Source organism: Peromyscus californicus, unplaced genomic scaffold (genome assembly GCF_007827085.1).
Source record: "Peromyscus californicus insignis strain IS unplaced genomic scaffold, ASM782708v3 Scaffold_5__1_contigs__length_169319896, whole genome shotgun sequence".
NCBI lineage: Eukaryota > Metazoa > Chordata > Mammalia > Rodentia > Cricetidae > Peromyscus > Peromyscus californicus.
The window spans coordinates 31953991-31967096 of NW_026294573.1; the positions used below are offsets into that span (position 1 = coordinate 31953991).

General features: G+C 44.8%; 1 protein-coding gene across 4 annotated transcripts in view; it reads left to right on the forward strand.

The window, feature by feature from the left end:
• Nucleotides 1-13106, forward strand: part of Cap1 (cyclase associated actin cytoskeleton regulatory protein 1) — a 28580-nt gene that overhangs the window by 8998 nt on the left and 6476 nt on the right. For 2 of the 4 annotated variants that reach the window (XM_052715942.1, XM_052715945.1), the window contains exons 2-7: nucleotides 5540-5667; nucleotides 6506-6606; nucleotides 8278-8355; nucleotides 10285-10428; nucleotides 10556-10641; nucleotides 12683-12788. In XM_052715942.1, coding sequence (XP_052571902.1) covers nucleotides 5553-5667; nucleotides 6506-6606; nucleotides 8278-8355; nucleotides 10285-10428; nucleotides 10556-10641; nucleotides 12683-12788 — 630 coding nt within the window. In that variant the 5' untranslated portion in view covers nucleotides 5540-5552. The remainder of the gene's footprint in view (nucleotides 1-5539; nucleotides 5668-6505; nucleotides 6607-8277; nucleotides 8356-10284; nucleotides 10429-10555; nucleotides 10642-12682; nucleotides 12789-13106) is intronic. The other 2 variants (XM_052715944.1, XM_052715946.1) reach the window with 1 other exon arrangement.

Consider the following 13106-nt stretch of genomic DNA (forward strand, 5'->3'; position numbering starts at 1 on the left):
CTGTATATCAGTGTGATTTATGACTGAGAAGGCAGGATTTATTTTTAGATGAGCATTATTTTTTGTAAGCAAAGAATTATAAGAAGGAGGAAAAACACTTCCCCACAGAGTTGACAGGAAGGAGAGAGGCCAGGCCTGTTTTTAGATATTAGTAGGTAGGATTCCACTCAAATTTGTGTATTCATCTATCCAAAGACCTGGTGTAACCTACTGTATTTTTAGCTCCTGTTAATTTTGTAATGCTGTATTTACAAAGACAAGTCATGATCCTTGCCCAGGGTGGCAAATTGCCTATTGGTTCCTTTCTTTTACATTTATTTATTTACTTATTCATTCATTTATTATTTATTGTGTGTGTTTGTCCATCTGTCTGTCAGTCCATGTCCCTGTCTGTTTGCTTTCTTTTACATCTGTGTATGAATATATGTATGTATGTATGTATGTATGTATCTATCTATCTATCTATCTATCACATGTGTATTCATGTGTGTGTTCGTGTGTGTGTTTATCCATCTGTCCATTTGTCTATCTGTCCGTGTCCCTGTCCATCTGCACAGAAGCATAGAGGTGGGAGGACAACTTGCAGGAATGTTTTTCCCCATTATGTAAGTTCCAGGGATCTAACTCAGGTCATTAGGCTTGGTGGCAAATGCCCTTATATGGTGAGCCATCTTACCAACTCTAGCCTGTTGGTTATTAAATGATTTTAAGCCTCTGTGTGGTGATAGAGATAAGTGCACAGTATCATGAAAGTACATAAATGGGCATGATTTTTAGGTAGGTGATATCTTATCTGAGTCTTAAAGAGATAGGGTAAAGTGCAACCAAGCTAATAAATGAAAGAAGACATGGCTTTTTATGGAAATACAAGTAAGTTGCTGTGGGATGTTCTGTATGGCAAATGTGTTGCTCTGATTGGTTAGTAAATAAAACACTGATTGGCCAGTAGTCAGGCAGGAGGAAGTATAGGCGGGACAAGGAGGAGAATAAAGCTGGGAAGTGGAAGGCTGAGTCAGAGACACTGCCAGCCGCCACGATGACAAGCAGCATGTGAAGATGCTGGTAAGCCACGAGCCATGTGGCAAGGTATAGATTAATGGAAATGGATTAATTTAAGCTGTAAGAACAGTCAGCAAGAAGCCTGCCACAGCCATACAGTTTGTAAGCAGTATAAGTCTCTGTGTTTACTTGGTTGGGTCTGAGCGGCTGTGGGACTGGCAGGTGATAGATTTGTCCTGACCGTGGGCCAGGCAGGAAAACTCCAGCTACAGTAGGTCTTGGTTGCTGTAGTGTGGTTAAGATAGGTGGAGTGAGAGATTAAACCAGGTGAGCACAGGTGAGAATGCAAGGCTAGCTAGCTTATGGAAAGACTTATTTGGACTTTACCCTGCTGTGGGAAATGCTAGACGGTATTAATTAAAAACATGATAATTTTGTGGGTCGGGGCAATAGTTCGGTGAGTAAAATCCCACACTGCACAAACCTATTAACTTGAGTTTGATTCTTGGAACCCATGTTGAAAAAAATCCCAGATGCTGGATGCTGGAGCTCACATCTGTAGTCCAGGCATTCTTACAGCAGGATGGGAGGCGGAGGCAAGAGAATCAACCAAAGATCACATACACAACGCAACCACAAGAGACACTGAGAGATCCTGCCTCAAAACCTTCTATCTAGAAGGAGAAATCAACACCTGAAAACTGTCCTCTGCGCCCCCCCCCCCATATCTACACAAAATAAAAAATACATCCTAATTACATTTGCCTTTGAGATGGATGAAGAAAGGGTATGTTGCTGAACTTAGGGGAGACTAGCTAGGAGGTTAATGGCAGTAACCAAGGCAAAGCCTTAGTGGGTTTTTTGTTTGTTTGTTTTTTCATCAGGATGAAGGCAAGGGACATCTCTCTATTCTTGAGATACATAAAATAGAGGCGGTAGTGTGTTTATTTCGGATGGTGTTCCATGAAGCATTTGGAAGACATAGGCAGGAGAATCAAGAGTTTGAGGCCCTCTTGCCCTAAGTGAGACCCTGTTTCTACAAAACAAAAAACCAGAAAGACTACTTTTGTTCACTATTCTATGGCTGACACTTTCCAAGTTATTAGCTTAGGTATTTATATGACTGCCGGCAGTGCTGGACCACTGAGACAGTGTGGACAGGGCTTGCTGGGGAAGATGGGGAATTGTATTTCAGTTTGAGGTGCCTTCTGGACAGCCAGGTTTAGATGTCTAAATGGAAGCTGGATCTAAGATCTGAATCCGGGAAGAATGGCTTGACTTGGATATGCTGCTCTGAAGTTTTTAACAGATAGGTGCTTTTGAGTGGGTTGGGTGTGTTTCTACAGTAATAGCAGTTGAAGGCTAGGGAGAAGTGGACCTGACCACCCTGAAGAGAGTGTATAGGGTAAGAAGTGTGTCTTGCGGGAAGTGGTGGCTTGCACCTGTAATCTGAGCACTTGGGAGGAAAGTGGTGTGTTATTTGGTTTGTCTTTCAGTCCCTTTGCTTCTGGACATTCTTTCCCATAACGCATCAAATCTCACTCTATTCCCACAAAACAAAACAAAACAACCCCAAAGCCCCAGAGTTCTATATTTGGTTAGAGAGAGGAGGAGAGTAGCTATAAATAGTAGCTTTATCCAGGTAGGGTGATTCATGCCTGTAATCTTAGCATGTGGGAGGGAGGTACAGGCAGGAGGATCTGGAATTCGGAGTCATCTTTAGTAACTTGGGAGTTGGAGGAAGATTTTTTTTTTTTTTAATTTTGTGTATTTGCGAGTATCTGCATGTGAGTGTAAGTGCCCATGGGGCCAGAAGTCGTTAGTTCCCTGGAGTTGGAATTACAGGTGGTTGGGAGCTGTCTGAAGTGGTGCTAGGAATAGAACTCAGGTCCTCAGAAAGAGAAGTACAGTCTTTTAACACTGATCCCTCTTTCCAGCCCCTAAAGCTGTTATGATTGATGAGTGTTCAGGGCTGGAGAGATTGCTCAGTGGTTAAGAGCACTGGCTGCACTTCCTGAGGACCTGGGTTCAGTTTCACCGACATGGCAGCTCACAGCTATCTGTAACTTCAGTTGCAGGAGATCTGACCTCCTTTTCTTGCCTCTGTGGACCATCTACATACATAATACACAGACACACTTTTCATGATATTTTGTGTACCCCAATAAAGCTTGCCAGAGGATCAGAGGACAGAGCCAGCCACTAGATTAGATACAGAGGCCAGACAGTGGTGGCACACACCCTTAATCCTGTCACATGGGAGGCAGACATCCATCTGAATCTCTGTGAGTTCAAGGCCACACTGGAAACAGAGCCAGGCAGAGCCAGGCAGTGGTGGCACACGCCATTAATCCCAGTACTGGGAAGCGCGTGCGCACGCACACACACACACACACACACACACACACACACACACACACACACACACACGCCTTTAATATCCTAGGAAGTGACGACAGGGCGGAGAGAGGTATATAAGATGTGAGGAAACAGGAACTAAAGTAGTTCAGCTGAGATCCTTTCGGGTGAGGACTCAGGATTTCAGTTAGAGGATTCGTGGAGTTGGAGAGGTGAGGTTGGCTGTGACTTGCTCTGCTTCTCTGATCTTTCAGCTTTCACCCTGATATCTGGCTCTGGGTTTTTCATTAAAAGACCATCTAAGATTCAAACAACACACACTTGTAAGCAAAAACACCCATTCATGTAAAATAAAAACAAATCTAAAAATAAAATGAAATTAGTTTTCACAGCTGCGGTAGCATGTACAATCCTACACAGTGTGTATTGTATTTTCTGTATTAGCACTGGCCTCACTGGTTGCCTTTGTGTGTGACAGAGCATGTTATACAACTGAGTGCTGTGCATGGACCATAGCTTTAGGATTTAGTTTCTTCCCCTAGACTTATAGTGTGGATTAGATGTGAGTGCCTTGGCCAGTGCCCAGAATGGAACAGGGAAGCAGGATGGCTATTATTGATGCTTTTGCTAATGTGAGGGAGAGTGGGGGTCTGCTGTCCCTGGTCTCTGGTGCTTGTGAGTAGGGGTTGGCCTAGAGGTTTATGTGCTTCTTCAGGTCAGGAAACAGAAAGGTTGCTTTGATTTTTTTCACGCTTATTTTTTTCACACTAACACTCTTAAATAACATTTGGTAACAAGTGACTGGGTCCAGAGAGATAGGACCTGCTCACAGAGAAGAACGAACAGGGATTGTATTGTCTGGCAAGCTGCTCATCTCCTGCACTGGGCGGCCAGTGTGGTAGAGGGGGATATTCTGGTATGCTGTCTATGATTTTATGGAAGAATCATAATTGTTGTAGGAGTCACTGAGTCCAGTCAGCTCAGTTATTTGAACTACCGAATGTTTTGATGAATTGGAATATAAGTCAAGGCTTTAACTGAAATTCTACAGTCACAGTTACCTTGTACAGGTGCAGATAGGTAATGTTTCACACTTGGTGTGTAGTCAGAGCAGCTGTCAGAGCCCTTGTCCCTCTGTGGTTTCATAATATGTATAGGTTCATAAATACGTACCGCACACCTCCAACCTAACCTGCCAGATAGTGATCCAGATGGAAGAGTAGAGTAAGAACCAAATAGATAACCAACACTTTCTCCTCCCTTGGAGCTTACTTTCTTTAGGATCTTGGACAGTGAATGAGGCCATTTCAGGAAGGGACTCTGACAAGTTTATAACAAGCTTTCAGGTCTGTCGTCTCCTTCCTGGCTGCTTATCCAGACCCTACCCATTCTCTTTTGAGCCTGGCTCAGATGGCAGCTTCATGATACCCTTATCTGATCCTCCCAGCTGATACACTCAGCCCTTCTCTGAAACCCCATGCCACTCTGTCTGCAGCTTATGCCATCTTCGGCTTTTTCCCTGTTTGCTGGGTGGTGGTTAGTGTATACATTAAGTACCCTCGCCCCGCCACCGCTGCCATCAATAAAAAGTTAACAAGGCTGGTATTTATCCTGGTGTGTGATGTCCCACTGAAGACAGCAGGAAGTTGGGGGTGGGATGGAAACCACATTGAACACATAGCTAAGAGATTTGAAAGTTGGCATCTGTAGTAACTAGTGTGTGACTAGAGACAAGTCATTGAATGTTACTAAGAATTAAATGTCTCTCTTTAAGAGTATAGTAGTGGTTGAGAGTTTGATGGAGTGCTTGCCGAGCATTGATGAAGACCTGGGCTCACCCTCCATCCCCCCAAAAGGAGTATAGTAATTATTCCAAATAGTTGTAGGGAGGCTTAACCTGAGAAAATATGTATGACTATACTTTGTAAATTCTAAATTCTCACACAAATATTTGTTAGTATATACTAAGTACTCAATAGGTATTTGAATAAGATTTACATTAGTGAACACTTTTTCCTGAGTAGTTTTCTTACTTAATGAAGTCTGCATGGTTTTGCAAATTTTTTAGATGACTTTGCCACTGTATTTTATTACTAAATTATCCTGTTCCACAGAACTGGCATCCTTCTCACCTCATGTGGGTCTAATATTAAAATAACACTTGACATTTGATCTGTTTCAGCAGGTGGAACATTATGGCTGACATGCAAAATCTTGTAGAAAGATTGGAGAGAGCAGTGGGCCGCCTGGAGGCAGTGTCATCACATACCTCTGACATGCACTGTGGATATGGAGACAGTCCTGCAAAAGGTAAGCCAGACCCGGCGGGGTACCCTGAGTTGCCCCTGCCTCAGTCTTTCTGTCCCGGGAGCCTACCTCCCAGACTTACCTTAGGTAGTTCGTCTCCTGTGAACAGATAAGGAAGGAAGCGACTTGGCACAGGGAGGTCTGTGGTTAAGTAATTTTTAACACAAGAACTTCCTGCTTGTGTGATGTTTCCTGCCCTTTAGCAGAATGACTTCAGTCATTCTGTCAAATGACAAATGATATCAAAGTTTCTTATTTCTAAATAAATGATTTGGCCAATTAACCATTTGCTTATACAGTAACTGACACATAAAATGTTAGAGCTGAAAGGAATCCTGGAGGATCGTTCGTTGTGTTTATTTTCACTCGATAGGTGAAGAACATTGAGCCTGGAGAGTAAAGATGCCACAGAGGCAGTTAGTGATCGTGCTAGAGACAGCTCTGCTGCCCGACTGCTGCTCTAGTTTCCTGTGCACTGTGCCTCCTTGGCTTTCCACTTGTCAAGAAACATCTCCTGTCTGGGGAGATAGCTCAGCCCGTTGAGTGCTTGCCAAACAAGCTCGAAAACCTGAGTTCCGATCCACAGAACCCACTCAGTGCTGGACACAGTAGCACGTGTCTGTAATCCCAGTGCCTCCCGGGAAGCTGCCGGGCTCATCAGCCGGGTGTGTGCAGTCGTGAACAAAAAGGGATGCTGTGTCAGAGCAGAAGGCAAGGACAGAGACCTGAAGTAGTCCTCTGACGTCCGCATACGTGCCAGCTCACACGTCACCCACGCATGTTTTAATCCTTCTGTTGCGCAACTGATTCTTCCTGTTGTGTGTCTGCCTTCCTTCCCCAGGAGCAGTTCCGTATGTGCAGGCATTTGACTCACTGCTCGCCAATCCCGTGGCAGAGTACTTGAAGATGAGTAAGGAGATTGGGGGAGACGTACAGAAACATGTAAGGATATGGGGTCTTTCTTTCCTTCCTGTTTAAGGCCTGGCGGGTTTCTTCACATCTCCTTCACCTTCAGCTAAGCCCTCTGGAGCATCCCGGCTCCTTTTCTTCTACCTGCATTGGTCTGGGCACAGAAATGGTTTCATTTTCCTAGGCCTCCTGTTTCTATTACATATTCTGTGTGTTTCTTTGAGAGAGCTTGTTTGTTCATAAAATACAGCCGTGTTCATCTTTGTGGTGAAGAATGTGTTAGCAGTCTTATCTTCATGTTACATAACTAAGCGGAGGGTGGGCTTATTCCAGAGAATCATTATCCTGACTTAGCATTTCCAAAAGCATGCTTGGTAGTTATTAGTTATGCTAATATGGGTTACTTTCACACTTACAGTCCCCTGTGAGAAACGAACAGGCAATGACAGATGCCTGTCCACCCACGTCCCTTCATGCACCGCCTCCTACCCTGTCACCACCACCTGCATCCCACACTCACATATACGTTCTGCATCTCTTCTGGGGCCCAGCACCTTTCTGCTGGGGCACGAAATGATCATTTCTAAACAGTACTACGTTTAGGATTTTCTAACTGGTCCTGAGCCCCTTATACACTAGCTGTTGGCAGTGTATGAGAGCTCTAAGCCTTATGGACTAGTGCTGGGACTTGCCAGTGGTGGGGGAGTGGTGTTACATTTTTTACTTTGGACAGTTCTGTAATATTTGAAGAAGAATTAAAGAAATTAAAAAAAAATTTTATGCATCCAGATTTTGCCTGCATGCACATCTGTATGCCACTTGTATGCACGGTGCCCTCAGAGGCCAGAAGAGGGCATCAGATCCCCTGGAAGTGGGAGTTACAGATGGTGTGAGCCACAGTGGATGCAGGGAATTAACTCTGGGTCCTTTGGAGGAACAGCTGCTGCTCTTAACTGCTGAGCCCTCTCCAGCCCCTTGAAAAACATTTCAAAACATGTGTCACTTTTATCTTTGAAAGTACAAATCCAGCTGCATGTAGTAGCTCCCACCTGTCTTCCTAGTCTTGGGGGACTAAGGCAGGAGGAGGCCACAGTTTTAAGGTTTACTTAGGCAGGCTATAAAGTAAGATCCCCATCTCAAAACATCAAAAAGTAGAGTAAGGAGCCGCAGAGATGCTGCCCTGGCAGATGGCCTGAGCCCTCTTCCCAGCACCAGCATCAGGTGGGTCACAGCCATTTACGGCTCCAGTTCAAGGAACCTGACACCTTTTTATGGCCTCCATTGGGATCTGCACACAGTGAGGTATATGCACACAGAGATACATGAATAAAAATAAATATAAACAAATTTATGTGGGGCTGTGATGTATTATTAGCTCGGTGGTGGAGTGTTTGCCTGGCATTCACAGAGCCCCTCACCAAACAAATCCCAAAGCACTTCATGTGAACTCACTAACCCACCTTCACCTAAGACTAGTCATAATTATCCTCATTTCCAGCTCTGGCTATTTGTCGTTGAAAGTTCCAACAAGAACAATAGGAAATGTGATTCTGGTATCAGTCCCTGGACTCTAGGATACATGAGGCAGACAGCATGGAGGGCTTGGATACTGTCAGGGCCTGTGACATGGAGGTTTCAGGTTCTACTTGATTAGGACCTCTCCATTGTCGTGTGGCATGGATGGCTGATTGTTTCTTCCTGCAGGCGGAGATGGTCCACACAGGCCTGAAGTTGGAGCGAGCTCTCCTGGTTACAGCTTCTCAGTGCCAGCAGCCAGCCGGTGTAAGTTCATTCATTACTAGGTGGTTTAGTTTGTTCTGTTGCTCGGTCACAACATGCTGTAATAGACCTATCATACTCGTGGTAATATACAGTCATTCCGAATCAAGAGCCCTCGTGGGAATGTGCCTTGGGTAGCTACAGGTCCCTGGTGACTTTTGTTTTCTGTCATTTTGTCTATAACTTGAGTTGCCCCTGGGACGCTGCTGCCTCTGTCAGCAAACAGGCGGCTCTGGTGTTTTCTGATAGGTGGGCAAGGCTGTGGGGGAGCACCCAAGCCTCTGGAGCTGTGACTCCCCTTATTCTTTACTGATCTCAGGGTCTTCCTTTAACTCGTACTTCAGCATTGTGTGCTACAAGATGTGGAAAGTTAAATTAGAGAAATGAGAGTGTTCTCAGAAGGAAAGAGTCTTCTGTCTTAGGCTTTCCTAGTCGTAGAAGATTATAAAACAAGTCTGCCTGCTAAAGCTAAAATTAAACACTTGATCCGTGTCAAGCCTAAGTAATGCGAAAATAATGCAGGATAATTGAAATATCTGTCTTGAGTGATGAGAGTTTTATCTCGATCTTTTCTCCAAGCTCATACTTTCCCAAATAAATAAAGCAGCTGAGACATTGTCATGTTTTAGACCAAGTGTTAGCAAAGCTACAAGTTGCGACCCAATCTGACCTGTCTCCCATGTATGGAAATAAAGTTTTTTTTGTGTGTTTTGTTTTGTTGGTTTTTTTTTTTTTTTTTTTTTTTTTTGGAGACAGAGTTTCTCTGTGAAATAGCCCTGGCTATCATGGAACTCACTCTGTAGACCAGGCTGGCCTCGAACTCACAGAGAACTGCCTGTCTCTGCCTCCCGAGTGCTGGGATTAAAGGCGTGTGCCACCGCCCAGCTGGAAATGAGGTTTTCTGGGAACAAATATTTACTGACTGGGCTTTTAGAGAAGAAGTTTTCACACTTCTCATTAGACTGTGTGCATGTAGGATCTGAGAACTGACATGATTAGGAAACAGTTTTGAAGGCAGAATCAAAAAAATGGAAACAGGAGGTTCATCCATTTTGCTAAGCAGCTTGGAATGGCAGCATCACTGACTGCATTTGAATCACCAGCTCTCTATTCAGCAGCTGCTGTGTGGCTCATGGTACATGGAGGACAAAGGGGAACTCGGACAAAGCCCTTGCCTTTGAAAAATTAACAGGAAAAGAAAAGCATATTTACACCAGGCTTGGTGGTATACCTTTAATCCTAGCATTTGGGAGGTAGAGACAGAAAATCAGGAGGAGTTTAAGGTTATCCTCAGCTACATAAAGACCAGCCTGGGCTGCATAAGACCTTGTCTCACAGAGAAACAAAGGAAAGGAAGAACATACATGGGTCCAGTGGTAGTTTGCAGTGTTGTGTGTGGTATGGTGCCAAGACTGTTTGTATTTTCACATGATATAGAAGCATGCCATGGCTGGGGTAGCAGGGCTACTCATGAAGCATTTGGATAGGTGGAAAAAGAGAATGTAAGTGAACAGACAAAAATAAAGTGGCATCTTTTATCTATTAGGGGGTCCGAAAAGAGACAAGTGGCCTGAATGGTAGGCTTTCCTGGTATAGAATATGGATCTTGAACAGAGTCTCTCCTGAGTAGTTGAAACTTTATGCAGAGGAAGGATGTGAGCAGTATCTTAGCCACATGATTCAAAGCAGGAGGGATACGGCGTTTACTTGTGTGCTCACTGTAGACCGTAACAAATTCTTACATCATCAGGTACTTTAGCACATGGTTATAATTTCAACATTTGGGAGGCTGAGGCAGAAGTATCCTGGAGTCTAGACTACATAGAATATTGTCTCTAAAGAGGGGGAAAGCTTGCCTTCAGAATCAAGAGTTGATCAGCATCTGTAGCTTTTACAGAAATCCTAACCACAATCATTTCTCATCTCTTGTAGAATAAGCTCTCTGATTTGTTGGCACCCATCTCAGAGCAGATCCAAGAAGTTATAACCTTCCGGGAGAAGAACCGAGGCAGCAAGTTCTTCAATCATTTGTCAGCTGTCAGTGAAAGCATCCAGGCCCTGGGCTGGGTGGCTATGGTAAGAGGGAAGCGGGGGTGGGGGAGTGGGGGGGAGTGGGAGGGATGGGGACGACGGATGGACGACCACGACGACAATGGACTAAGCAGCAGAGGCCCTCAGTCACCGACTGCTTCTTCCTCCACAGGCTGCAAAACCCGGCCCCTTTGTGAAAGAGATGACTGATGCTGCCATGTTTTACACAAACCGAGTGCTGAAGGAGTACAAAGATGTGTGAGTCTGGGGACAGGACAGGTGCAGCTGGCTGCTCCCTGGAGGGCTTCTGTGTTGCCTGTCACTGCAGCGCTGTTCTGTGGGAAGCTCGGTGGACCCCGGCTCATAGACAATGCATTTGCAAGCAGGAACTAGTTCTGCTTCTCTTTCTTTTTCCACTTTGAATGGCAGACGCTCTTCAGTTTCTTAGACCTTAGTCTCCCAGGTTTAGGGGTTGTGCTGGAGGTAACGCGGATTAATGCCCTTGAAGTTGTCCCCTGTCACACTTAAATACTGTATTATTCTTATCTGTTCTGGTGTTTTGCCTGTGTGTAACTATGTGCACTTTGTATATGCATGGTGTCTTCAGCGGCCAGAAGAGAGCTTAGGATCTCCTGGGACTGGAGTTACAGATCCTGTGAGATACCATTGAACCCGGGTCCTCTGGAACAGCAGCCACCACTCTTAACCACTGAGCCATCTCCAACCCCAGGAGTTGCTTCTTTGTATCAGATTTTGCTCTCGTGTTGTTCTGTCTCAGCAGTGGTACTGTGGCAGAGGGGTCAGTGGGACTTAGCTAGAAAATGACCTTGCATATTCACGTATTCAGATAAAGTGACAGCAAGGCTGCCTGGCCAACACCGGGGTTCAGTAAGGGGGTTACTGCGTGCTAACCACATAATCATGCTAGTCCCAAGTGACTTCTCTCTCTATTGCTAATTTTGAGCTGGAGTGACTACAATTACTAGCTTTATAGCTGTCCAGACCACGATCAGTCAGTAGACATTTGTTGACTAGTTGTGTAAGAAATAAACCTTCATTTGTGTGAAATGTGTCCACAACACCACACACTTTCTTTAATCTTTCTAGCAGCCTGGAATTACCCCATACTCTGCTTGGAATTTACCCTATCATTTTATAGCTGACGAAACTAGGTCTTGGGCTAAATAATCACAGAGTCTTCCAGCTACCATTTAGAAAGAGAAGGGATTATTCTAGACACAGTGCAGTGTATCTTCTATAATAAACACTGATTGTTCCTTTTTTTTTTTTTTTGAGACAGGGTTTCTCTGTGTAGCCCTGGCTGTCCTGGAACTTACTCTGTAGACCAGGCTGGCCTCAAACTCAGAAGTCCGCCTGCCCCTCCTCCAGAGTGCTGGGATTCAAGGTGTGTGCCACCACTGCCCGGCTGATGGTTTCCTCTTAAAGGAACATCTTCAGTTGGGAGCCTGCTCTGACAGGGGCACTGGGCTCCTGGAGTCCCTCAGTTCCATGGCAGTGCTTGAGTCATCTTGGCTCCACTGGGGCTCCTGCACAAATGCCTGCTTTTACCACTTTGCTGCTCGGTTCTGCCTGTGGCATATTTTGAAAACTACATTTCTGGTCCTAACAAAAACACTAGTAAACAGTGCTGTCAAAGATAGCCATCAAGCCAGCGCCCCTGTCCTCCTGGAGTTCGGTCTCATTAGGGGAAGGGGAAGGTTTGATTTTGGTTCTTTCATCTTGTTTTGTGTGGTTTTGTTTTTGTTTCGAGACAGGGTTTCTGTATGTATCCCTGGCTGTCCTGGAACTCAACTCTGTAGATCAGGCTGGCCTTGAACTCAGAGATCCACCTCCTCTACTTCCCAAGTGCTAGGATTAAGGTGTGTACCACTTTGCCCAGTTTTAAGAAAAACATCATTGATGAGAGGCTAGAGAGATGGCTCAGGAGTTATGAGCGCTGGCTTCTCTTGGGGAGGACTCTGCTTTGATTCCCAACACCCACATGGAGGCTCACAACCATCTATAACTCCAGTCAGGGGATCCAATACCCTAGTCTGGCCTCCTCCAGCATCAGGCATACACATGGTGTACAGATATACTTGTAGGCAAAACACCCGTACACATAAAATAAATTAATTAAACTATTAATTATTTATAAATTAAACTATTAATGATGATAGAGAAGCTGCCATTGAGCAGAGCCTAAGAAATGCCCCAGCAGAAGGATGTGAGCCCATGGGCAGGAGGGGTCTGGAGTCACTATTATCACACTCTTGAAATTCTTTTTTAACTTTCCCAGGGATAAGAAGCATGTGGACTGGGTCAAAGCTTACTTGAGTATCTGGACAGAACTGCAGGCTTATATCAAGGAGTTCCACACCACTAGCCTGGCCTGGAGCAAGACGGTTAGTGAGTCCTCCTTTCTCTCTTCCTCTCCTTCTCTCTCCAGGATAACCTTTGAACTTCTGATCCTCATGCTTCCGCTTCTCAAGTGCTGAGATTATAGGTACATCCTACCATGACAGCTTTTAAAGTGTGCTGGGGATTGAACCCAGGGTTTCAGGTATATCCCCAGGCCTGGATTCTAGTTGGCTTTATTAAATACTGGTCAGGGACATTGATTGGTGCTGGAGGACAGTTACAGATGAATGAGTCATGCTATCCCAGCTTTCAAGGAATTAAAAAAATACAGATAATAAATGTGCATCTGCTCCCTTATGTGT